This window comes from Triturus cristatus, chromosome 1_2 (genome assembly GCF_964204655.1).
Source record: "Triturus cristatus chromosome 1_2, aTriCri1.1, whole genome shotgun sequence".
Taxonomy (NCBI): Eukaryota; Metazoa; Chordata; class Amphibia; order Caudata; family Salamandridae; genus Triturus; species Triturus cristatus.
In genome coordinates, this window is record NC_140580.1 from 134,847,555 (window position 1) to 134,875,173 (window position 27,619).

At 47.3% G+C, this 27,619-nt stretch overlaps 1 protein-coding gene across 2 annotated transcripts in view; it reads right to left on the reverse strand.

The window, feature by feature from the left end:
* ATRNL1 (attractin like 1) overlaps nt 1-27,619 on the reverse strand; it is a 2,333,760-nt gene that overhangs the window by 1,001,941 nt on the left and 1,304,200 nt on the right. For both annotated transcript variants that reach the window (XM_085603276.1, XM_085603277.1), the window contains exon 22: nt 24,368-24,462. In XM_085603276.1, the coding sequence (XP_085459402.1) occupies nt 24,368-24,462 (95 nt within the window). The remainder of the gene's footprint in view (nt 1-24,367; nt 24,463-27,619) is intronic.

A 27,619-nucleotide genomic window follows, 5' to 3' on the forward strand; every position in this document is an offset into this window, starting at 1 on the left:
TCCCTGCTGCCTAGAGTCTCTCGCCCATAGGACAGGTTGTGGGAGGGAACTGTGCAAATATACCAAATATACTGCCTGAACGGACATGATGAGACCAAAGACAAGCAAAACCGCATCTAATAAGGGTGGTACCAAGGAGGCAAACACCCAAGGCAACGACCATGATAATGGAGAACCACACTTACTGACCATACTAAAAAATTTGAGGAACTACTCACTGCAATAATGGACATTAAATCCACACTGGAACAAAAACTGGGCACAATAAAATTAGATGTGGGCAGGAGAACACAAGAAATTGAAAGATGGAGTCAATGACACGGAGTCCACACTGGCCACGATTCGACCCACAGTAAAGGAATCGGATCGCAAAGTACGAGAGCTGCAATCTGATGTACAGTATTTGAAAGAGAGACTGGAAGACCAGGAAGGGCGGGCTCGACACAACAATGTACGCATAGTGGTCCTTCTCGAAAAAGCAGAAGGAGCAAACATGGAACTGTTCCTAGAAAAGTGGTTCATTGATACTATACTACAAGGCAGGCAATCAACATTATTCTCGATAGAAAGGGGACAGAGTTCCTTGTGGCTCACCTCGTCCTGGTGCCCCCCCCCGTACGGATGGTGATGGCACTTCTCTTTAACTATAGAGGCAGGGATCACATCCTACAGGTTGCAAGGGAAAAAGGACCATGGATTGTGGAAAATGCGCCAGTACATATTTACCCAGACTACACCCTGGAAGTACAAAAACGGAGGACATCATTCCTGGGTTTAAAGAAGACACTAAGGGAACTAGATATCAAATATGCAATGCAATTCCCTGCACCACTACATGTGCAATATGATGGGACAACATTATTTTGGCCAACCCCAGAAGCAGCCTGGACCTGGCTAGAGTAGAAAGGGCTGGGTCCTAAAAGAGGTGAAGGAAAAGACACTAGCTCAAACTGGCAAACACGACAGCGCAGGCATAGAGGAATCCACCACGTGGCCCCACGAAGCAACAGGCTGAGAAATAGAGAGCTAGGGTGGTAAAAGAGGTGGAACAATGCATAATGACATCGTCCCCCTCGGAATTAGACTCAGACAGACAGCAAGAAGATACCTCAGTGCCTGACGACACACAGATTACCATGGCCTTGGGGGGGCAGCCCAACGGTCACACCTCAAACTGCCGATGAACTGGGGTGATGTAGTTCTGATAAGGTTTGGAGTTGGGTTGGGTGGCAGGGCAGTTAAGATTAAACTGAGATAAAGAAATGTTTCTATAGTGTGCCTTAACTGCAAGTGCGGGGAGTAACTAATAAACCGGGCCTGTGACAGCCACAATCGTAGCCCACCCGTAACTAAAAACGACAAGTTGTAACTGTTTATTTCATACGTTTATTGCCTTCATTATCACTGCATTATAGTGCAAATGGCCGGTCGCCTGTTGGTGAACTGACTAGGGAGCGGAAGTTGGATCTTATTATTTTATTATTCACCAAATGGGTTGAGGTTGAACTTATGCAAACACAGAGGGATGAGCTATACACCTTTGTCAGGGGAGGGTATACACCATGATGCACAGTCGGGATTAACACACAGTGGGAACACACACCTAAAATCAATGTAATGCCAACCTATGGGTCTAACCAGAAATAACATTGGTAACCTGGAATGTTTGTGGATTAGCGGGATATACAAAACGTTACAGGATATATCAGTACCTACGAAAGCCCAAGGTAGACATAGCTCTGCTACAGGAAACTCACTTGACATCGCAAACCCTAGCAGCCATACGCAAATGGTGGAGGGGAACAATTACAGGGACCACAGACTCCAAATACGCCTGTGGAACACTGATCTGGGTTGCCCCAGGAACACCTTTAGAGATACAATACACGCACGTTTATACAGAGGGTCATTATGTGGTAATAGGGGTAGACCGGACGGCTTTCAGATATCCTTTGGTGTCGTTATATGCACCCAACAACAATCAGGCAGCCTTCCATCAAACTCTAACCCCTGCCCTGCTACATGACACAACGGCTCCAGTCTACTGGGGGAGGTGATTTTAATTGCCAGCACGATTACTACCAAGACCGTACAAAACCCCCACTACCAAGAGCTCAGTCAAATCTGATGACACACGGCCTTCGGCAATGGGCTACAAATATGCAACTCCGTGAGATATGGCGAGAAGTATACCCTAATGCCAGAGAATTTTCTCACTACTCTGGACTACATGACCCACACACACAAATAGACATGATATATGCTCTAACAAAGGTGGCTCAGGCAGAATATCTTGGCCACACATTATCAGATCATTAACCACTACAGTTAAAGTTGTCATGGGGGTTGAGTAGGACCAGAATCCCCACGTGGCGGAAACGAGAAAACGAGGGCACAGTAGAAAACCTAGGAATTGAATGTGATGCATTCAAGGCAATACTGCAAGGACACATGATCAAAGCTGTATATGGCACCAAACTGGTCCTCAATAGGGAACTGACACAATTGGAACGAGAATTAGGCAAAATAGAACAGGAGAAGCAGGGCATATTAACAAAGGTAACACAACTGGCAGACACCAAACTAAAACATAAGGAAACACTAGACCGCCTGGAGGCTATAGATCACAAATAATACATGGCCAGACGTCATGCAGAAGGAGACAAAGTGGATAAAATACTGGCCTGGCTCCTACGCACAGACACACCCAGAAACCCAATACGAGCTATTAAAGATGAAAGGGGAAATGTAATCAACACACAATTAGCGATCAATCAAGCCTTCCACACTTATTACTCTGCCTTGTACAGTGCCCCACAGACTACAGACGTAACAGAGTTACACTCTTTCAGAGACGAGGTGGCGCTCCCGCAGGTCCTACCAGACATGATTACAGAACGAGAATCTCATATCATGATAGATGAGATAGAAGACTACATTCAGAAATTGGCGAAAGGCAAAACACCAGGGGCAGATGCCAGGCCCTTGGAATATTATGCAACGTATCGCACCCATCTGGCACAACGGTTACACCGAATATATGCAGAAGCATTCAACACAGGCATGCTAGCCGCCTCCCATCGAGAGGCAATATCGATAGAACTCTCCAAATCAGGTAGGGCCCAGCTGCTCCGGGGAACATAGCGCCCACTATCCCTATTAAACGCTGATTATGAGATTCTGGGGAAAGTATTAGCGAACAGGCTATTTAATGTGGTGCAGAATTTGGTACATCCCGACCAAGACGGGTTTATACCCAACAGAAACACCTTCCTAAACCTGTGTAGGCTCTTTATGTTGATGGACTGGGCCAAAACTACATAGACGCAATGTTGGGTGGCCTCACTTGACATTGAAAAGGCATTTGACACCCTGAATTGGTGCTATTTGGGTGAGGTTCTCAAACAATACGGCATCAGACCTAATTTTCTGCGATAGACAACCCTAGTATATAACAATCCCACAACTATGGTACGTACCAGGTCTGGAATATCGGAACCGTTCAAGACAGAACGGGGCACCCGCCAAGGATGCCCCTCTCGCCAATAATAACATTGCATTATCAATGGGGCCCCTTGCGTTCGCATTATGCCTACGGGCACCAGAGTGGGGGATACGTGGATACGTGCTTACAATAAATAGCACGTGGTATCGCTTAATGCGGACAATGCGCTGGTGTACTTGCGAGACAGGGTTACGATTCTCCCAGAATTTATTAGGTTACTGACATAATTAGGGCGTGCATCGGGTCTAAACGTCAACTGGGACACGTCGCTATTATTCCCAATGACATACCTAACACCAGCCGAAAGAGGGGCACTCCCGTCCACTCCTTTCCCCAGGACCTACAATAAATTTAAATATCTGGGGGTACAAATATACCACGCGCCCAAAGACCTCCTAGAAGGAAACCTGGGCAAGGCATTGAATAGTGCTAGAACCTCTTTACCCTTCTGGACTGATCTACCACTCTCCCCAATGGGCTGCATCGCTATTTCAAAGATGTTATTATTACCTAGACTGTTGTACTTTTTCGTTGCCATTCCCCTGCAAGTACCTCAGAAAACCTTCAGAGAGTTAAGGTTGATACAGTCGACCCTGATCTGGGAGAGCAACAGAAAGCGGGTCTCGCTCAAGAAGTTATATGCACCACTAACAGAAGGAGGCCTATGAGCTCCGAACCACAAATACTAATATGCAGCAGCCCAGCGACATTGGCCAATGAAATGGCTAGCTGAACAAAATCTCTCAGAACTGGGGGATTCGACTGCTCCACCAGACACAATCCCGATCTGAGAGTGGTTTATGTGCAAAAAACCCCAGACAACTTAGAATTAAAATAATCTATTGACAATCATGGCGCACCATCACTGGCAATATTATTTACATAAAAGAAAATCTTTTACCCCCAATGCACCAGCATTACCCCGTGGGACAAAATTGGGCAAAGCGCCATAGAAACATAGGTCTGAACTAGCAGTATGAGACGCAGCGGGCCTCAACAAATGGAGTGACATGTTCGTACCAAAAATCTCTGCACGTTCGTAGAGCTGATGGAAGATTATGGTATTGATAGAGCGCCATGTGATTCTGAGATTTGTAGGGGTGCATCATATCCACTGTTAGTCGGCACCCGCATATAATCAATGTATATTTAGAAGCGTCATAGAAATGTATTTGCTATAATCATGTAACATAGAAGTGTTCGAATGTAATAATGTTTTGTGAAGTTTAACGTTGCAAGTTATCGTGAATGTATTCATTACAACGTAGCTGATTAGTTTTCACAGAATATTGTAATAGAGAACATGTGTGTCATGTTAGAATTAAAATTGTAGGTTGCTTATTCACATGATGTTAATGTCAAATTAATGCCTAGAATGTGATTCCGTAGTGTGTTTAATTTTTGTACGGCCTAACCGCATATGTAGAAGAGAAGGCCTGTTTATTTCTTATTTTAGCTATGTTGTGGGCCTGCAGGGTTTTCTTGGTTAAGGTTTGAGTTGCAGTGAAGTGTAAAACTTCAAGATGCGAAGAGTTTTTCTTTTTCATTCCCATGTTTCTGTTGCAGGTGCAAGGATATTTAGCTCGTTAGTGAGAATAAGTCTTTGTTTTAGGAGTAGAGATACGATGTGGAGCCAACAGGGGAGTGCATTGGAATGTGCAACTGTAACTCTTGGTATGGAAGGTGCCTGGGACCCAAGGACAAGCTAACGGACGATGGAAGATGGACAGCTTTGGATGGAAATTTACCGGAGGAAGACCTGGCTGAAGAGGGGTGTCAAAGGGCGTGTTCTGAATTATTGGGGTTTTGTATTAGGGACAGTGCCCCGTGGGTGGAGCAGACGAGGCTTAGGCGGGAAGCTAGAAGGAGCATCGAAGATCGAGCTCTCACTAAGTGAAGACTTCTTAGTGAGTTTCACTTCTGACACCTTTTTCAGTGATTCTCTTGCATAGGAGGGAATGCTAAGTAGGGATGCCACTTTAGAATAGAGTAGGGACAGAAAGGTTTTGACTGATGATTCCCAGTATTGACCTCAGTATTTCGATTTTCTATCTGATGCTTTTAGAATCGGTAATTCTTTTCATTTTTAGTCGAATGCGAATTCTTCGTAGGCTAGCTTTTGTGTTAGTGCCCATTTATCTTTTGTGCCTTGTATTAAGGTGCCTTTATGTTCAGATGTTTTTGCTCATAATAAAATCTCGGAAATTTTAGATCTGGAGTCCTTAGTCCTTTAATGATGTCAACCTGTGGTAGTTATCTGTTGATAATTGTGTTTATTCCCTCTACGCTATTTGGCAAGTAAAAAGATCCTGGCGACCTGAAAGGGTTCTTGTAGATAATTGGGTAGACAAGAATCCGGCCCTATCAGTATACCAGCGGGTACCTTTCTCTTATATGCTTCGCTGTCGAAGCAAATGCGTAAAAACTGGGGACAGACAGAGGAGAAACCAGCGACCTCCAACTTGCTCAAGATGCTCTCAACACATGGGGCAGCTCGCCATGCCATCACTATGTTATACACTGCATTAAGGCAAAACAAAACTTCTCCATTGACAACATTAAGGAACTACTGAGAAACAACACTAGAAGTCACGTTGTCTGATAAACAATGAGTACAATGTTTAGGGAACACGAAAATCATTTCAGTCAATGCAAGACTAAAATACACACAATTCAACTATCTGCACCACACATATTTAAACCTGCAGAGGATAGCACAAATGTTCCCAGACGCAGCGGATACTTGCTCTGGATGCGACACCCCTGAGGCCTCTTCACACACATGGTATGGTCTTGCACACATATAAATACAAACTGGACGGACATAGCTGCCACTCTAACAGAAGTCCCAAACACGAAGATACAATCGAACGGGCAACATTTTATTTTAGGGATTATCAAACGAACATCCACACTCAAAGCTCTGAATAGCTGTATAGATTTAGCATTGGTTCTAGCCAAACGCCGATTGGCCATGGGCTGGAAGGCCCGCCAGTCCCCCGGTCTCCCTATGGCTTAAAGAGCTGCACACTGCCCTGACAGCTGAAGTTGAGAGAATCAAGGAATTAACTCTGGACCGCACAAATGTTAAAAATATGCCAGACTGGAGAGCATATCTTGCAGCCGTAGAGGCCAAACTGATAAACAATCCCACCACGACATTCTGATAGCAGACTAGACCACCATATACATGAGATCGGAGCATAAACTCTAATAATCAAACACAGGGTAGGGATTATAGCCCCAACTGAAAAACATTTGCTCAAAAAAATAAAAATCCAAAAATAGTCACTATTACACTCCCCATCAACAGATGGCATACCCAAATAGAGTACCTGTTACTCAACCCAATACGCGACACTGACTTAACAACACAGTTACGTGTATTTGATAATACAAAACAGATTGTATCATGATAAAAAGTGAGTCAACAACCTCGAATAGTGTTATTAATTTGTTTAATCATGTTTTAATTTGTATCTGGTTTTTGGTAATAAAAGGGTTGTACATTTTGCAACATGGATATCCCATACTATACAGAAGACCGGGAATCACTCCTGCTCTAAATAATGGACATTGTTACAGGCAAAGTGTTAAGAAATGCCATACAATTAAAAGATGTTCTTAAATGTAAAAACGTGTTTGGTAATAAGGGTATTGTAAAAGTGTACTATGATGCAAAGGCAAGAAACTGAAGCAATCTTGTATGAATATACATTTCACAAATTTAACGACATGTAAAAACCAATCAAGATATATATATATTTTTTAAATTAGAGCTATTTATCACATTCTAACTTTAAATTAATGCACACGTGAATACTTCTTGAGTGTTCAGGACATTAAATAATTCAGTGTGGATCATTAAAATGAGGACATTGAATAAATAGTTCCCAAAAACCTCCATTTAGGCAAAGTGCATTATAATAAGTATTACTTGCATTTCTTCGTCACTAGGACCAGCTTTACGCTGCTTGGACAGTCTCCACGATGAGAGGTAAATTGTTGTTTGTAGTGGAGAATAAGAGTGTAAGTGCTTACTAAGTGACTACAATACATAAATACCAAGTATCCCTGCAATAGATATCTGGAAGTTTCAAAGTATGTGAATGACACATGTGAGAGTGCAAGCAGCTATGAACAGTGGGATGTGAATGAGTAGCATGTGTGCATGATGTAAGCTTGTATATGAATATATTGTAATAGATACTAAATGTTGCTTTGAGATAGCCATTCATTACTAAAGGAAATTACGAGGTGTAATAAGTAGTACAGGAATTAGGAATTCAATTTACTATGCATCCCATCAGACACCAATCAACATATCTGAAATGTCTTGTCGAACAGTGTTTGGTTTATCAACAAAGTTGAAGGAGATATGAGGAGTAAGTGCAGTTCAAAATTAAAGAGCTACCACTGAATACAAATTATAAAATCCCCTAGTAAATTATGCAACTGTGAACCTGGATTTCCAGACTGATTTACATTTTCATCCTTCATTCCTTTACAAAAGAAATTAAGGATTTCCCAAACGAAGATAGAAGTAACAGAATGAAAAATATAGTCATAAAGTGGTTGTCATCAAAAGCAAATTTATTCTGAAGGCACCCCTAAATAATTTGGCATATCCAGCAAGTTAACTGCTAGGCAATGTGATAAATAAGAAAGGGGGGGCTGTTTAGTGTGGTGGATAGGAAAATATTGGGAAAGTTGAAATAAACTGGATGAAAATTCCAAAAAAAGGATATGGAGATAGTGCCCTGTATGATGGAAAGATTATTCGAGAAAGAAAGAAAAGTTACTTGGAATGGCTAATTGCAATCACAATAGAAAGATGAATTGCACTGGGAAATCACAGGAAATTAGTGACATTTGTAGAAAGCATCGTTGTTTTAAGAGGTCAAGAAGGACAAAATGTGGTGGCCCCTTTCATGTGTAGAATACTACTGGACATGGAGCATGACAAAATACTACTTCTCTGAGATGTCAACATCTAAGCTGATGCCATCAGACTTTACTTGCTAAATTCCTTGATGACATTCATTATGATGACATGTCACTACAATCCCCCCACTTATTCACATTTTCTCAGTCTCATCTTCGACCCAAATCTTAAACCAACTCCAAAACACAATTCAGCAATCCTAGACCAATCAAATACATCCCCCTTCTACATCAGTGGCTGCCACTTGCAAAATTCAGCCTCCTCCCACCACATTAAGATCAACGTATAAACCTTTCTATATGAGTCCTAGACTTGCCTCTGCAGTCCACTTGTCTAACTAACACAGAATTCCTGACCAACAAAATGGAAAACACCATGAACCTACAATGCCAGCACATTCCGACTATCCAAATCTCATGAATGTTATTGGCTCCAACGCCTGCTGGTAACTCATCAAAGCCCTTTGGTCCAAAAGCAGGGGATTCTTCGATGATACCTAAAGGGATATCTTCTCTCAACTTCAGACTATCTCCCATTCCACAGCATCTCATTTACCTCTTAAACCACTGACGCGCACCTTTACTCTAACTGTAATGAGCAACGACTCTGCCAAATTACGTTCAATTGGACTGCCAGAGCGATGTACATTGATTTAGTAAAACAAGCAAAGCAATAACATCTACTGATCTGGCAGAATGGCAAATCAAAACAAACGATAACAACAAGAACAAGTAAGAGACAAACCAAAACATACTCGAGTCGTTTTCAATCTGCATAGAACACGCCTCATGGAGGAAGCCAGATCAAGGCAGGTGGGAAAGGAATTCCAAAGTTGGTATTCATCCAGCAGAAACATTACTCCGAGTAGATTGGGATACTGCAGCTTGTTTCCTAATTGAGAAGGCTACTTCCAAACCAGACTCATGCAGATCAAGCCCCACAACCTAAAATGGGAACAGATTTTAAGGAGGAGCCAAATAAGACCCTCAATATAGGGGTCATCCCATTGAGTTTCCTGGTACACACATGCAAGTGATCTGTACAATTAAAGACTGCCCTAAGAGGCAGTACAGTGCTCTTTGGATGGCCAATTAATGTTGCTTACTCTTCCTTCATATGAGAAAAGACCACAGCTCGTTTTAATTGTATTTATTTATTTTAGGTTTCTTAGTGCTATTCTGCACACGGGGTGTCAGAGGGCTATACGTCAAACAGAGCCATAAATGGGAGGTCTCAGTGTGTGCATGTAACGTATGGAAGAAAAACATTTCAAATTATTCCAACCAGGATCATTTTAGTCAGGAAGATGTAAGGAGAAAGGAGATAGAAGTGGTGCAACGAATGAGACAGAGGGAGAAAGAGAAACTGTGAGGATGAATCAGTCAACAATGTTTGTCACAGAACGAGTGATTAAACATTTGAGCCATGTTTGAAGAGAAATGTTTTGAGTTTAGTTTGGAAGACACTAAAATCTGGTATCAAACATTAGGAGCTTCACCGGAGAGAACTTACATGCAGCTTGTTAGGATTTCAGTCTCTTGCTTTCAAGGCAAATTTGCTCATCAGATTTCTTGCCTCAAGAAATGTGAAGGAAGGAATGAAAGAAGATGGTTTGACACCATTTCAGGGGTTTAGGGCTTTGAAAGTCTTACCGGAGAGTTTAAATGTAATCTTTGTCTCCATATGGAGCGAATGGTGGTACCTCAAAATGGAGGAGATGTGATCAAATTCAGTGATGATAGCTGCAAGAAACGCTGCGGAATGAAGGGCTTTCAAAGGCAGCAATGTGGTTTATGTAGCTCCTGTGGGTAAAGGATTGCAATAGTAAATTTTTGAGACGGCAATGGCGTGGATTATGGAACACACAGAACTAATCTAAGTCATTTGAGAAATGCTATAGCAACTGAAACTGATTTGATAGTACGTTCGATATGAGAATTAGTAGGGGTTCGAGTCAAACCAGAATCTTCAGGGTTTTTACTAAAATGAGTTGATTTATTGAGTAATTCTGTTGAGTAAATCTGTAGTGAGTCAATAGAGGCCTACTCCTTGCGATGAGACATAAGTGGTATTGGGCTACCTGAACCGTCCTGGCTAGATGAGCTCAAAATTAAAGTTTGGAGTTCAGCACAAAGTAAAATGAGTTGGTAGCTTCCACTGGCATAGGTCTGATACCCTCTGCAGCGAGCACAGAATACCAGGACATAGGATTAGATTTCCCTGTATTGAGACTCATATTAAGGCCTTGCAGGTCCCATGTAGGGAACCTTGGGCAAACCCTGCACAGTGGGGCCTTCTCTTGTTTAGTAGGGCGAGGTGAAGAGAATAACGTCGGAAATGTGATATTTTGGCCGATGTGGAAAGAGGTCACTACTTTCTTTAAGAAAGTGTCATGATGATCGAACCTGCTGCTGTTGTCTCTGATGGACTGCTGTTGTTTAATCTATCTTCTGTGTTCTAAGTTCGGCTGTTACATGAATCTGTTCAATTGCGGGCGGTGGCCCTGATACTTATTTGATTGCATCAATCCACGCCTCATAGTGGCGCTGGATCTGGCGGATCACCACGTTCACAATTAGCGGATACTCCTCTGAGTACCGGACTCATTGCCTGTGGGCTATTACATTCATGATGTATGTTATGTCTATATCAACAAATGCCAATAAACAGATTTCATAATAAGAAAGTGTCATGATCCCAAGAACCAGTATGTTGAGGTCAAAGCTGGTGTAGGAAAGGTTAACTGAAAGCGATTGAAGCTCAGGGACCTTCCTGGCTGATGTAATGGCGACTAAGAAGACTGCCTTAATAGTTAGGAGTCTAAATGGACAGTTATGTTGGGACTCAAATGGGGAGCCCACGAGAAACTTTAAGACCAAATGATGGTCCAATTGGCGCACGATGAAACGAGGAAGGAGGGAACAAATGTTGCAAACCCTCAAAAAACGTATCACAAAAGGTGACAAACAGTAAGGGTTGATCTGGCATTGGCAAGAAAGACAATCTAGCCGAAAGACGACCTTTAATGGAGCTTGAAGCAAAGACAGCACAAGCAATAACATTTCCAAGAAGGGGGCAGAAAGTGGTACAATATGACCGACGGAGCACAAGCCACAAATTTGCCCCAACGGCAGGCATATACAGTCTTTGTTAAGGAATGCCTGGCTGCCAAAATCACATCACAGATCTTGGGAGGAAGATCAAAGCCATTTGTCACCGCTCAATCTCCATTCCTCAAGGTGGAGTGTGCAGAGATTTGGGTGCAGAATCCTGTCTTGCTGTTGCAACAGGAGATCCTCCCAAAAGGGAAGCCTGATCGGAGGACAGAAGCTCATGTTCAGGAGTTCGGGATAAACTCTCCTTGCACATTCCGGATCCACTAAGATGACTTGGGCCGGGTCAGTCTTGATCATTTTGAAAACTTGGGGCAGGAGTGGTATCAGCACAAAAGGCGTAGTATAGGAGTCCCGATTCCAGTCTAACCGGAACACGTCTCTAAGCAAGAGCTGCCTTGGAAACTCCAGCGTGCCGAAGTGCTGATATTGTGCTGTCTCGGTAGTAGAAAATAGATTGAGCCGAGGTTCTTTCCATTCTCAGAAGGGATCTTGTGCCACCTCCGGAAGTAAATGACTATTGTCATACGCAAGGCATCGACAGCTAAGTTCATCTGCCCCGGAGTTCAGATATCATGTCAGGTGCTGCATGACCGGAAGATATCCTCTATCTCCAGACAAGTCCAGAGGCCCAGGGCCTCTTGGCACCTGGTCTAAGACCCCACCCCACCTTGTTTGTTACAATACCAACTGGCGCTGGTGTTATCTGTGAACACCTGAACCAACCTTCATTTGATGTATGGGAGGAAGGTTTTCAGAAGTGATGCATCAGTCACCACTATCAGTTCTGGGTGGGGAAGGGAGAGAGATCTGCTGCGGGTCCAATCAATGTTGGTCAATCACAACTGTAGATCCTTTTGCAGTCTCCATTCGAAATCCAGGCCAGAGAGATATTCTCCTGATGCTGCACCCACTGAGACTTTAGGTCCCACTGCAGAGCTCGTATGTGCCATCTGGAGTGCTTCACCAGCAGCATGCAGGAGGCACTCTGACCCAGCAGCCTGAGAATCCGTCTCACCAAAATCCAGGACAGATCTGGATCACAGCTTGAATGCCCTGGACACTCTGCTCTGGAGGGTAGAGACAGAACTGCGCTATATGCAAAATAGCTCCAATTAAAAGAAGTGACTGAAACAGAGTCAGGTGTCTCATCGGCATGTTGGTAATGATTCCTAGTGAGTGCAGGAGGTTCGCCGTGGTCTGGAGGTGAGAAACAACTGCCTGGGGCGAGCTCACCTTTAGCAGCCAGTAATCAAGGTAGGGGAAGACTGGAACCACCAAAGGTGTGCTGCAACAACTGCCATCACTTTCATGAAGACCCAGGGGGCGCTGGTAAGGCCAAAAGGGAGCACAGTGAACTGGAAATGTTTGTGGCCTACTGTGAACTGCAGGTGATGCCTGTGAGCTTGCAGGACAGGAATGTGGAAATATGCATCCTGCAAGTCCATATCTACCATCCAGTCTCCAGGACAGACAGGACCTGAGCCAAGGTAAGCATCTTAAACTTCTCCTTTCACATAAAGGCACTGAGGGGAGGCAGAACTAGTAAGGGGTGAAGGCCACCATCCTTTATTGGCATCAGAAAGTAGCAAGAATAACAACCATGTCCTGCTTTTCTTGCTGGCACCCTCTCCAAGGATGCTTTGACCAGCAGAGCCTACACTTTCTGATAGAGCAAGGAGAGATGGTCCATCGTCAGCAATTGTGGGAATGGTGGCAAGGGTTGGAGGGGTTTCCATGGATTGAAAGGCAGAACCCCAATGCACAATTTGGGCCATCCACTTGTCAGAAGTTATTTCACTCTCTTTGGGCAGGAGGGCTCACTAACGAAGCATGGAGGCTGCAGCAGGAGGAGAGGTGGGGCCTGAACAGCACATTGAGTCTGGCTCCCTCTTTTCTATGGACTATGCAACCCCAGTCTTGAGAAGGATGTAAAGCCAGCTGGGCCTTGAGGTAAGCCTGGTATTGAGGAAGGCCATAGGAGCCCTGGCTGCAACCACAAACGGACTGTTGCTGTGGTTGGAAGCCAAAGAGAGGCCCAAGGATGTGGCAGTTACCCGGCTTACACAAGTCACTGTTTTCTCACCAAATAGGTGGGAACCAGCTAAAGGCATTTCAATTAAGGAAAACTGGACATCCCCTGAAAACCCAGTGGCCCGCATGCAGGTGTGGTGGCAAAGTGCCACCGTAGAGGCGAAGGCCCTGCCTAGGGAGTCTGTGGTGTCCAGACCACAACTGATGGCAAACTTAGCTGCATCCCGTCCGTCCAGCAAAGCTTGGTTAAAAAGGCCTCTCTTGGCGCTCCCAAGGACAATGGAAGCCTGTGCTTGTTCTCAACCCAGCTGTCTAAGACTGCTGGGTTGAGAGGTTTAAAGTGCACATGTCTGGCTGGCCTTCGCCAGACAGCCAGCCAAATTGACATGCACACTTTTAAACTAGTGCACAGACAGCCCACCACTCCTTCCTGCTGCCACTCAGCAGCCCCCGCCCCGTCCTAACACTTGGTTGGTGATACGCTGATGAAAAATAAAATGGTAATGAATTAACTTTATTACCATTTTATTTTTCATCTCTAGGGCTTCTCTGGCCTCCCCTGCAGGTGGGGTGGAAGTGAATGTGCATGGGTTGACCTTAGATGTTGATGCCTGCACCACCAGGCTCTCAAGGCAGAGATGATAGGAGAAGGCTGGGTCTCCTGGGGCGGGACGATGGCAAAGGGCAATCATGTGGTGCACAGGCGTCCCTGTGCAAGGTTTATCCCAGGACCACAAAAGAACGTCTGTGACGGCCTCATTAAAGGGGAGCAATGGCTCAGCACAACTTGCCCCAGCTGAAGTACCTCCATCGAGACACTAGTCTTGACCTCAACGGAAGGCACTAGTAGGTCAAGGACCTCAGCTGTCCGGCACATTATTGTCCCAAGTGATTCGCCTTCCTCTGAAATGGAGCCCCGAAGAGAAAGTGTGCCAGAATCTGCATAGGTATTCAGGCCCCTGGTGTCACCCAGCTCCTCATACCAGTTTTCTTCCTGGTCAGGGTCCTCCTCAAAGAGTTCATCCCACTGTTCAAGTAGGAACCACCTGTCCAAGCATCGCAAGTCCAGGGGTTGATGCAGCCTGGGTGGTATTGTCAAACGGCAACGTCTCGGATTAGGACATTGGGATATCTCATCATCCAGCGGAAGGATGGCGGCGGGTGGTTGGAGACACTCGTGGCATATCGGACTGGATTTGAGGGCAGATCCAGAGGGTCTGGCTAGCGTTGGGGGCAAACCCACCAGCAGTTACTCTTGACTCCCTGGAATCCAAAGGCATGCCAAAGGGAGTCTGTGGCCCAAAGCTGGCATGCATGCTATCATAGATATCTTTCTGTTAGACAGGATTGCTTAGGGGAACTTGGGGAAGCATGGAGCAGAGCCAACCGCCAGCTCCTAAGGTGGAGTGCGGGAGAGGGGTCTCAAAGCATGGTGTTTGGACGGGGAAGCAGAAGAGTGCTTCAACTTCTTCTTGTGCTTCTTGGACTTTCCCGACTTCAGGGAAGACATTTTGGAATGGAAAGATGACCATCTCTGGAAACAGCTTTAGAGGTGCTCTGTGAACTGCCTCAGAAGTGGGACTGGGAACAACGCAGAGTCATCTTCTGTCAAACCCCCTGGAGCTTCATCGCCACTCATGGATTGCCTTGGGGTGAAATGACAACTTCGGCAAAGGCTTTGGGGTCGTGGCCCAACCCCAGGTCCCAGAGGCAGTCTAAGTGGGGATCAGATACAGACATTTGTCTGCGACATTCTCCACACAGTTTAAAATCCATAGGTGTGTTAGGGGACCAGATCCCTAACACAATAGGAGGAATTGTTCAAATACTGGTCGACAAAAAAAAGTAGAGAAAAGTGGTCAAAAATTTACCACGGTAGCTCTCCAGACTTGTGCAGATTGCAGCACAAAAAAAAAGGAACTGATGTCACCATGCCAGGGTCATTACTTCTGATGTGGATAATGTTGATGCGGACCCGATCGATGCCACCTATCGCCAATGCTACAGAGGTACTTCTCAAGACTTTCTGGATCCAGTCTGACACATGGGGAATATTCTAAGGTGAGGAATCTTTGATTAGGAGTCTTTATAAGAAGACCAATTCAGTGGTCCGAACTACCTAGGAAAGATGACTAGTCCTGACTGGATTTGCAAATTTGAACGTCGATGTTACAGGCAGATCACAGCAGTGAGTGATTAACTCAGCTGACTTCCAAGCTCACTCAGCTATCTTTAGTGTGGGCCACTACAGTCCCACTCTGGAACCTCACAATTTCTACTTTCATTTCTAATAGGGGATACCCAACATACCTTAAAATCAGGGATCCCATAATAACACATGCTCTACTCTTCATCACACTGCCGCTCTCCACCCATCTTTTTTACCACTAAATCCACAAAAAATCATGGAGTTCTCTACGACAACATGAGCAAACTCTTGCTAACCAACTCTATCACCAAAAAGGCATTCTTAGATAGGAGACAGTCCAAAAAAGCATTGGCATAGCCAATAGGTCTCGCCTCTGGGACCTTATAAGTGTTTAGTTATGCAGCACAATATCCTTGGTGCAACAACATCAACTGTTGCATGGCTAAACACTTATAAGGTCCCAAAGGCGAGACCTATTGGCTATGCCAATGCTTGTTCTACTAGTGCGTAATTTACTTAACATAATCAAATTGGCAAAGCTTTAGAGACAGTGCCTCATTTACGCAGCTGTTGCACAATATAGAAAAAAAATGAGCGCCTCACTAACAGACATGTTCCAGTCAGGAAGGCTTAAGAGACCAGTCCCTCATTTAAATAAACATGTTCAAATCGGCGAGATTTTAGAGAAGAGTGTGGTTCTTTGTAAATATTACTGGGAACAAATAAACTGCATTTCCTGGGATGTTAACGCTACCTTCAGCAAGGCAAATAGAGCCTTTCAAACATGCAAGCATGAAAGGGAAGGCTATGCAGAGTGCCGGGCAGTTTGTTACAGTAAGGGGTCACATTGGGGGAAAGACTGTAACTACTGTGATAATACCAAGCCAAGCCACCCGTGACGCTGGGCCATGAAGAGCCAAAAAACCCCACCGGTTTATTACAAGCATGCTGAGCTACAAATCCGAGCCGCCATGCTTTATCTTCCCAATGATCTTTACTTTTCAGTCCAGTGACTTTCCTCACCCAAAAGTGCATGGTGCAAGCTTTCGGCCAGAGTTTCACATGAATGGAGAAGTCTTGAAGCTGCGACGAGGCAAGACAACAGCACCAACACGGTCACATAGGGACAGCAGCAAAAATGTTAGAAACTGCCAAAATGAACAGCGCCAACACGGTCACGTAGGGACAGCAGCTCAAATGTTAGAAACTGCCGAAATGCTGACAAAAGCGCACAGGCACCATTGTAAACGTAAAAGCGCTGCATTTTTCCGCTGTTGGAAAAAGAACAAGCAGGAAGTGGGATAAGGGAGGGGGTGGCAAATGGTGATCACTTTCGCGGCCGCTTTGATGTTCTCAGTGGCCGTGCGGCTCACTGAGAACATCAAAGCGGCCGCGAAAGTGATCAGGCAGGCTGACAAATGGTGCGCGCGCCCGGCACACATGCACTGTATTTGGAGGCCTGAAAAGCACTAGTCTACACTTCCAAATCCCTGCTTACTAAAGCTCTCGCCAGCGTAGCACTACAGCGCTGGCTCAGGCGAGACCTAAAAAGCATTCCCTTCATTACATTCCTCTATGCTGGCATAAGTGGAATTCAGATCAGCAACAAACTTGACTGTGCTTGCACCATGTGCTTGTCTACGTAAGGTGCTGTATGCCACAGCATGACTACTGCTTTAACCTGTATCAGAGTCTATAAATAATTGGCATATTTTCTCTCTTTTCTTCATTTAGTCATGCTAGTATACGCTAAACAAAAACAATTAAAAATATAAAATTAAAATAAATCTGCAGGTGGGGTACAGTTCACGACTCTATACTTAAAATTAAAACATGCAGAAGTGCCTCAGTAAAAGCAAGCGCCGAAACATCAAGTCCGGCGACATAAATAAGATGGAAATCGATGCACCTTTAAGATTTGCAGTAACAACAAGATCTATTTTTGCTGCGACTAAACTGACATTGGTGAGAAGAAAGTGTAGAGATGAGGTGGTCTAGTAGCTGGTGTGGGCGGAGCAGAGTGGGTGGAGGAAGGAAGGTATGGGCTGGGACAGGAAGGGGCGGAGAAAGGGGATGGCCAGGCAGTCGAGGGTAGGGCTATGCTGGTGCAAGGACTAGAGAATAAAGTGTCCTGAATAGAACCCTTCGTGTCTGTCCTTATTGATGCCCTTAGGACACGACAGCTGGCGACGAGGGTGGGATCGAGCTAGCTGCTCTCCCCGGAACATCAGCACACTAGCGAGTCCGGTGAAGGGCTGGTCAAGAAAACCAGCGGAAGCGCCGCCACTCGCGACACACCCGAAGCGTGTGAAAGCCCCGCAACAGAAAAGAACAGGATCGCGAGGCGCGCCCTGCCTGAGGAGAAGCCGGCACCAGGAACGGCAGGAAGGGAAGCGACGACACTGACGCGCGCGTCCCCTGAGGCAGATTGGAGCAGTGAGCGCGAAGAGAGACCCCGCCCGCCTACCTGCTGCCGAACAGTGAGTGAAGCGGATGATGAGAGGGGCCGCCTGAGCAGCGCGCAGTCCTGAAATGAATGGAGTGAGAGCCCGGCACCACGTGTGGTATCTACGCGCGTTATTCAGCCGGCGGCCATCTTGAAGTCAGGCGGATTTCCAGACGCCCCATACAAGTAGACCCGGGCGGCCATTTTGAAGTCAGGCAAAGCTGAAATTTAAACAAGCACAGGCTAATACAAAAAAAAAAAAAAAAAGGAAACGAGGAACATACCTGAATATAGCTTGCAAGATTCCACGTAGGATTCCCTGGGCCTGCTTTGCGCCGACGCTGCGCACATCGCACGTGCACCACGATGTCGAACCACGGATCCCCTGCTCAGTCTCCAGCGCGCCAGGATGCGAAGCCGATCATCATGGGGCTGTCGCACCTGCGCCCCCCAGAACCATTAGCGCTCGTGGTTGGGAGCAGCATGGGCCCTCGCTGGGAAGAGTGGATTGAGGACTTTGAGGACTACATCAAGGGCTCGAAGGTGATAGGGGATGAAGATCAAATGATCGCACTTCGGAACCTCGTGGGCAAGGACATCAGCAAGATGATAAAGGAACTTCCTGCCGCAGACGCGGGAACGTATGCAAACGTGCGTGCAGCACTGGATCGGAAGTTTGTGCACAAGAAGAACGTAGATTACGAACGTTACGTGTTCCAAAGAGCGCGACAAGAAAAGGATGAGGTCATGGGCTCATACATCACAAGGCTGCGGCGACTGGCGCGTCACTGTGAATTCGACAAGTTCTCGACGGACGACGCCATACGCCTGCGGGTGATCGACGGTTGCCAGTCAGAGACGCTACGCAGGAAGCTACTAAAAAAGAGCCACACATTGGATGAAATAGAAGAGATCACAAGGCTCCATGATCAGACGGAAGAACAAGCCAAGACCATGGAGGCAGGACGCGTGGATCGCAAGGAGGTAGTGTGTCAAGTGCGCACCGACCGCCCTCGCCGGGGGTCGAAAGAACGGGAACGACAAGCACGGCCGCCATCGAGACACCCCCGTCGCTCTGGCCATCGGCGGCCTGACTCGGGGAAGAGAAGCCGGCGTCAAGACTATGGGAAGAAGGCGCCGTTGAGAAGATGCTACCGTTGTGGATACGACTTCCCACACATCGGGGCGTGCCCGGCCCTGGGACAGAAATGCCACAAGTGTGGTCGCAACAATCATTTTGAGACAATGTGCGGGGACTACCGCCGGGAGAAGGAAAAAGCCTCCACGAGGTCACCAAGAGGCGAGACGCGCCGTCATCACGCGCGTGCGGTACGAGACCGCCGGAAGTCCTCCTCCAAGTCCTCTCAGTCCAGCAGGGAGTCGCGGTCCTCACGGTGGTCTAGAAGGTCACCATCCAGAGACTCCGAATCACTTTCAAGTGAACATGAGTACTCCGTTGAATATGCCAACATGATCGCCGATCCAGACCAACTAAAAAAATACCCTCGGCTGGACATCAGCGTTGGCACGCATCCTACGAAGTTCGTGATGGACAGTGGCGCATCCCTCAACTACATCCCAGTGACGGAATACAAAGAGATGAACCCTCGACCTCGGCTCAATCCCGCACATGTGCGTGTCTACACCTGGATGTCCAGGAAGCCACTCCCTTGCCTTGGGAAGTTTTCCACGACACTGAGGCATCAAACAACATCTATTCCGGCTGTAATTCACGTCATCGAGGGACCGGAAGCTGACTGTCTCCTCAGTCTCCCAACTGCTGAACGGCTGAAGTTGGTGGAAATCCTGTACCGCGTCACCAGTGACAATGACACCATTCACAAGTTCCCGAGGCTGTTCTCCGGACTCGGAAAAATGAACAGGGGCCAGATCCGCCTCCACATAAATGACCAGGTCCGCCCGGTTGCCCAACACCCGCGGAAGGTACCGTTCCACCTCCAGCAAGCGGTGGAGGAGGAGCTGCAGGATCTGCTGGACGCCGACATCATCGAACGGACAGAGGGCGCCACACCGTGGGTTTCTCCAGTCGTGATAGTACCGAAGAAAGGAACACCAGGGAAAGTACGACTCTGTGTGGACATGAGAATGCCCAATACCGCCATTGAGAGAGAGCGTCATCCGGGACCCCACTTAAGTGACATGATCGCCGCCCTCAATGGGGCGAGGGTGTTTTCCAAGCTGGACTTAAACAAAGGCTACCATCAGCTGGAACTACACGAGAGTTCCCGCTATATCACGACGTTTGCAACACATCTGGGGTTGTTCAGATACAAGAGACTGAACTTTGGCATTTCATCAGCCGCGGAAATATTCCAAGAAGCCATCCGGCAAACGATACATCACATCCCAAATACGCTGAACTACAGCGATGACATTCTCGTCTACGGGGCAACACTCCAAATCCACGACACGGCCTTAGACAGGGTCTGTCATGCTCTACTGGAAGCCAACCTCACACTCAACAGGGAGAAATGCGAGTTCCATCAGTCGCAACTGAAATTCTTTGGCCACATCTTTTCAGGAGCCGGAATGCAACCAGACCCTGACAAAGTGAGTACTCTGAACAGCACCAAGAGTCCACTTGACGTCAGTGACGTGCGGTCGTTCCTCGGCATGGCGAGTTACTGCTCAAGATATATTAAGGACTATGCCACCATCAGTCACCCACTTCGCACTCTCACCAAACAGGGGCAGGCATTTGAGTGGACCCCTGAATGCGAGCAAGCATTCCAGGACATAAAGAAAGCTGTGGGCACAGTGGAAAGCCTGGCCTATTTCAGCCCGGATCGCAAGACCGAAATAACAGTGGACGCGAGCCCCGTCGGGCTGGGAGCCATCCTGGCTCAATATGACAAGGACACGGACCACCGCCACATTGTGGCGCACGCCAGCCGGAGCCTCTCCGACACGGAGAAGGCCTACTCCCAACCGGAAAAGGAGAGCCTTGCGGTCGTGTGGGCGTGTGAGCACTTTCACGTGTTCATCTACGGGAAGCATTTCACCATGGTAACAGACCACCAGGCGCTCGTCACAATCTATGGCAACCCCAGGTCCAAAATGCCACCACGCATCGAGAGGTGGGGACTCCGTCTGCAGGAATACACGTTCACAATCGTGCACAAGCCAGGGAAGGCTGCCAACCCGGCCGACTACATGTCGCGCCACCCGGAAGACTCGCAGCGACTCACACCGTCCATGGCAGACGAATATATCCACTTTGTGGTGGACCACGCGCGACCGCCTGCAGTCCCCCTAGAGGCCATCCTGGACGCCACCCAGCAAGACACCATGCTACAACAGGTGATCCGAAGGGTCCGAACCAACAGGTGGCGGCACGAAGAGCCGGAGGACGGGAGGGGTGACAGCACAAAGCGTCAGGAGTGGCAAGCGTTCCGGAATGTGTGCGAAGAACTATCTGTCACGCCCGATGGCCTACTGTTACGGGACAACCGAATTGTAATACCCCAGCAACTGAGACAGGGAGTCGTCAACCTGGCACACGAAAGCCATCGAGGAGTAGTCACGACAAAAAGAGCACTTCGTGAACGTGTCTGGTTCCCCTTCCTTGACAAGATGGTAGAGAACACTCTGAAAGACTGTCTGCAGTGTCAAGTGGTAAGGCAAGGAGACCCGCCAGCACCACTTCAGATGACGCCCCTGCCACCAGGAGTATGGCAAGAACTGGCCATGGATTTCTACGGCCCCATGCCGTCGGGCAAGTACGTGTTAGTCATAATAGATGAATATTCGCGGTTTCCCATCGCCCGGTTCGTCCCATCCACCAACGCGGCTGCCACGCTTACCATCCTGGATGAAGTCTTTGCAGCATGGGGCATACCCGCTGAGGTGAAAACAGACAATGGGCCCCCTTTCAATGGCCGGGAGTTCAGTGACTTCCTGACGCTCATGAATGTGCGACACCGACGGATAACACCACTATGGCCGCAGGCCAACGGCACCGCGGAAAGATTCATGGCCACTCTCAAAAAGACATTCCAACAGGCTGCTCTAGACAAGAGAGACCCGCAAGCAGCCCTCAATGATGTGCTCCGAGCCTATCGGACGACACCGCATGCTACCACCGGCAAATGCCCGGCCACACTCATGCTGGGACGCCCAGTCCGGACACGGATACCCACCTGGGAGGGGGCACTACGACCCATTTCGCCCAGCCGCATCCATCGGGAAGTGGAAGCCACCGACAAAGCTCGCAAAGAAAGCATGAAGGCATACGCGGATGGCAGAAGACGTGCTCGGTCCCTCTCATTCCACGAGGGAGACTGCGTGGTCGTCAAGCAGGAGCAGTGCAAGAAGACGGATAGCAGGTTCAGAGCGGAACCTCTAACGGTCACCCGACAAAGAGGTACCATGCTGACAGCGGAGTCAGACAACAGGCGTGTAACAAGAAATGTGTCCCACTTTCAGAAGTGCAGCCCGGGCCTACAAGAGACACTTGAGTCGCGAGTGACATTGTCAGGAACTCGACAGTTCGAAGCACAGAGCGACGGTGATGGCCACCTGGGACAGGTATCCGGCGCCGACACCGCCGCAGTGCCTGAAGGCCGCACACTCAGACCACGACAAACAATCCGCCAGCCCAAGCGGCTGATTGAAGAAATGTAACTCGTGGTGACTCATTTCTTGCTAACAAAGGGGGAGATGTAGAGATGAGGTGGTCTAGTAGCTGGTGTGGGCGGAGCAGAGTGGGTGGAGGAAGGAAGGTATGGGCTGGGACAGGAAGGGGCGGAGAAAGGGGATGGCCAGGCAGTCGAGGGTAGGGCTATGCTGGTGCAAGGACTAGAGAATAAAGTGTCCTGAATAGAACCCTTCGTGTCTGTCCTTATTGATGCCCTTAGGACACGACAGAAAGGTCTCCCGAAATTTGCCTCGAAGGAATTTGCTTTTGCTGATTGTGTGAGAAACGAATTTAACATTTTCCCTGAAACCGTGTGAGAACAGTATTTAACATTTTCTTGAAATCCAAGCCTAAAGATATATACTGTTAACACAGAAGTGAGAAAACTAGGACCATGCTCGGTGCCAACACCTGGGAATATTACAAGCTGACACTTGCCCCGCGTTTCAGGAGGAGTTGCTTGTATGATCAAAGTTAGGAGGCGTTTCTGGGGGGTGGTGACATTCCATCTGAGATCATTTCATCACACTGGCATAGATGCTACCCACGGAGCAAAAGGCGAACAGTTAAGCATAGAACTTGCATGCATAGCTCCCTCTCTCACATTCCTTTACTCCATGCCATTCATAAGCACAGCTACACAATCACATTGTCTGCCATGCATGCATGGTACTAGAACATTTTGTCCATAGGCCACAGTGCATTTGCGTACATTTCTTTCACACATACACCATCCCAATATAAACACTAGCACTAGTTCTTGGCACAATTTGCGGAGTTCCACTATGCTGAACTTCGCGAAGTGACCAACAACTCTGCTGCACTTCACGGAGTTCCGCAAGTGGTGGAGTGCATTAGGTTGCACCATTGGTGCCGATTTTTAGCGCCCAGTGTTTTTCCTGCGCTGTAAAAGCACTGCGAACAGCACCATGCGTAAAGCAAAAGGGTGATGCTTCTTTCTGGCGCGTGAGTACATTTTCTACTCGAGCGGCAGCTTCCTTAAAGCAAACTGATCGTTTCTAAACGCGAGTGGTCGCGACCATCCACAACCACGCACGTTGAGAAATCTCGCTGGGAGGTGGTCTAGCATTGGATATTCGTCGCTCGTGCTTGCCAACTTAACGTTGGGACGCCCGAGCGAGGAAAAAGCTCCACTCCGAATGTTTTTCGGATCTCTGCGTGCTCCGTGGAGTGTGGATAACTCCGCGAATGGAGCGGAGTTCACTGCTCAGGCCTAATTAAGCATCCCACCTCTTATTCCCTTCGCTTCACTATGCACTAAGGCACAGCCAAAAACATAAGAGCGTTCATCAAGTGTTTCCTACAGAGACCCATCATTAGCCATCCACACATAGTGAGCTACACATCCACCATGGGCTTTGGCACCTTGTCAGGGGTGTGAGGTGCAGTATAAATGCAAGTGCAATACAACACAGGTGCTCCTAGGGCTTTGCTGGCCAGTAATGCCGAGCTCTGAGGAATCCACGCCAACGCTTCCAGCTTAAAACACTCCCTTACCTGTTCCGGGTTTGCAATGAAGTTGATGGCCGTGTGGTGCCGGTCGTCTTCCTGGATCAGGCTGAAGGTGAACTGGTAGTCAATCAACAGACTGTCTGTGGACAAAACACAAGGAAATGTTTGTAAAACCAGGATCCCACGCGCGCGCTCCGCAAGCTGTTCAGGAATTGCATTTTCGCCGCGCCGTATGAACAGGGGCCTCCAAACTGAGAAATGGCAGAGCGGGCAGCGCAGAGGGTAATTTCCGCTCACAGACATAACCTGTGCTCCTCGGCAGCCTGCGGCGACGGTATCGGGGCTGAGGTCTCTTCACTAATAAAGGTCTGCTCCTGGGAAGGAGACACGGGTTTATCTGTGTGTGTGTGTGTGTGTGTGTCGGCTCAGGGAACCCTAGGTCATGGTGGCTCAATGCGAAAGACACAGCGAAAAACCGCTCTAGTTTTACAGTGGTCTAAGTTAATAGTTCATATCAAGCTCGCTTGAAAAGATAATTTCCTTTGGAATATTTAAATAACATAGTTGCCAACCTTACTGATTTAAGCGGTAGGCTACCTCTTTTGCAACAGCTCTACGGTTTACTGATGTAATCGCGAAGTCTTATGGCTTTTCATAAGGCGCGTGCAGTGCAAACACTGAAAACAAGTGAACCTTGTGCAGCCCAGGCTGCCGTAGTCTCATTGGAGGAGCCAATGAGAGGCCATGAAGGAGGGGCTGGGGGCCTCGCGCAGCAGGATGGATTTTCCATGTCCTCGGAATACCACTGGCATAGGTGCCCAGAGGCCAGAGCTCACCCACTTGGCGCCCCTTCCAGCACGTGAACCCCGCATGCCTGCTTAACTGGGCAATTTACGTAAAACGGTGTCTAATGCGGGGCTCCTGGGAGCACAGTGTCTTCAGTCATTGGCCCTCCCTTCTTTCACCTCAAACCCCTCTCATGGCTGCCCTATATTACCCACATACACTGGGACTGTGTTGGGAATAACAGAGAGATATGAGCGATGGGAGGAAGTGGAGAGAGTATAAGCATTGGCAAAGCCAATAGGTCTCGATTATGTGAGATCTACTGACTTTGTTGGAGTGGATTTGAGTGGCATTGTGTGGAGTGAGTGGCATGTGGCGTGAAGTAGCATTGGGTGATATTGTGTGGAGTAGTCTTGTGTGGCATTGTATGGAGTAGAATTGTACAGAGTGGCATCAACTTATATGATACTGCATGGCATGGAGTGCAATTGTGTGGAGAGGAAATGTGGGGCATGGAATGGAGTGGAATTGTGTGGAGAAGCACTGTGCAGCATAGGGTGGAGTGGAAATGTGTGGCACTGTGTTCAGTGGAGTTGAATTGCGTGGCACTGAGTGGATTGGAATTGTCTGAGTGGGATTATGTGGCACAGTGTGGAATGGAATTGTGTGGCATTGAGTGGAGTGGATTGAAATTGTGTGGAGTGGAATTGTCTGTCATTATGTGGCATGGAATAGAGTGGAATTGTGTGGCATGGAGTGAAACTGTGTGACATCATGTAAAGTGGTGTGGAATAGTTAGTGTGGAGTGGATTGGAGTGTAGTAAAGTGGCAGTGTGGCGTAGAGTGAAATTGTGATAAGTGGAGTTAAAGTGTGTGGCATTGTATTAAGTGAACTACAATTGTGTGGGTTGGAGAGGAGTGTACTTTTGAGGTATTGTGTGGTGTGGAGTGAAATCTTGCGGAGTGAAAGTGTGGCATGGAGTAGAACTGTGTGGCATTGTGTGGAGTGGAGTGTAAATGTGTGGCGGGAAGTTGAATTGTGTAGCATTATGTGCTGTGGAGTGTATTTGTGTGGAGGTGAGAGGAACTGTGTGGCATAGAGTGGAGTAGAAATGTGTGGAATTGTGTGGAGTTGAGTGGCGTTGTGTGGCGTGGAATGTAGTGGAATTGTGCCGAATGGAATGGAGCAGAATGGAATGGCATTGTGTGGTGAGGAGTCAAGTGAAATTGTAGGGCACTGTGTGTTGTGGAGTAGAGTGGAACTGTGTGGCATTGTGTATCGTTGAGTGGCATTGTATGGAGTTAAATTGAGTGGAGTGGAATAGAGTAGAGTAGAGTGGAAATGTGTGGCACTGTGCGGAATGGAGTGGAATTATGTGGCGTGGAGTAGAGTGGATTGGAATTGTGTGGCATGAAATTGTGTGCCATGGAATGGAGTCGAATTGTGTGGCACTGTGTGGAGTGGAACGGTATGGAGTGGAAGTGTAGGGAGTGGAATTGTGTGGTATAGAGTGGAAATGTGTGACATTGTGTGGAGTGGAATTGTGCGGTCTATAATGCAGTGGAACCGTGTGGCATTGTGTAGTTCAGAATGGCATTCAGTGGAGTGGAGTGGAATTGTGTGGCACTGAGTGGATTGGAATGGTGTGGAGTGAAACTGTGTGATATGGAGTGGAATTAAGTGGCATGGTGTGGATGGAATTGTGTGTCATTGTGTGGAATTGAATTGTGTGGCATTGAGTGGAGTGGATTGAAATTGTGTAGAGTGGAACTGTCATTATGTGGCATGGAGTGGAATTCTGTGGTGTGGTATTTTGTGGCATTTGTGTAAAGTGGGGTAGAATTGTGTGGAGTGGATTGGAGTGTAATGCAGTGGCATGGAGTGAAGTGAAAATGAATGACATTGTGATGAGTGGAGTTAAAGTGTGTGGCATTGTGTGGCATGGAGTGAAATTGTGTGGTACTGTATGAAGTGGAGTTCAATTGTGTGGCATGGAGAAGAATGTAATTATGTGGTGTTGTGTGCAGTGGACGGGAAGCGTGGCACGGAGTGGGACTGTGTGGCATTGTGTGGAATGGAGCGTAATTGTGTGACATGGAGTTGAATTGTATGGCATTGTGTGCTGTGTAGTGTAATTGTGTGGATGGTAAAATTGTGGCATAAATTAGAGTGGAAATGTGTGGCGTTGTGTGGTGTCGATGGAGAGAATTGTCTGGCATGGAATGGAGTGGCATAGTGTGGTGAGGAGTCAAGTGAAATTGTAGGGCACTGTGTGTAGTGGAGTAGAGTGGAACTTTGTGGCATTTTGTAGCATGGAGTGGCATTTTGTAGAATGGAGTGGCATTTTGTGGAGTGGAGCGGAATTGTGTGGTATAGAGTGAAATAGAAGTGTGTGGCATTGTGTTGAGTGGAGTGGAATTGTGTGGAGTGGAATTGTGTGGCATGGAATGGAGCTTACATTCCCCTCCGTCGTCCTTAAGCTGTGGTCTTCTGCAGCTTTAATTGTGATA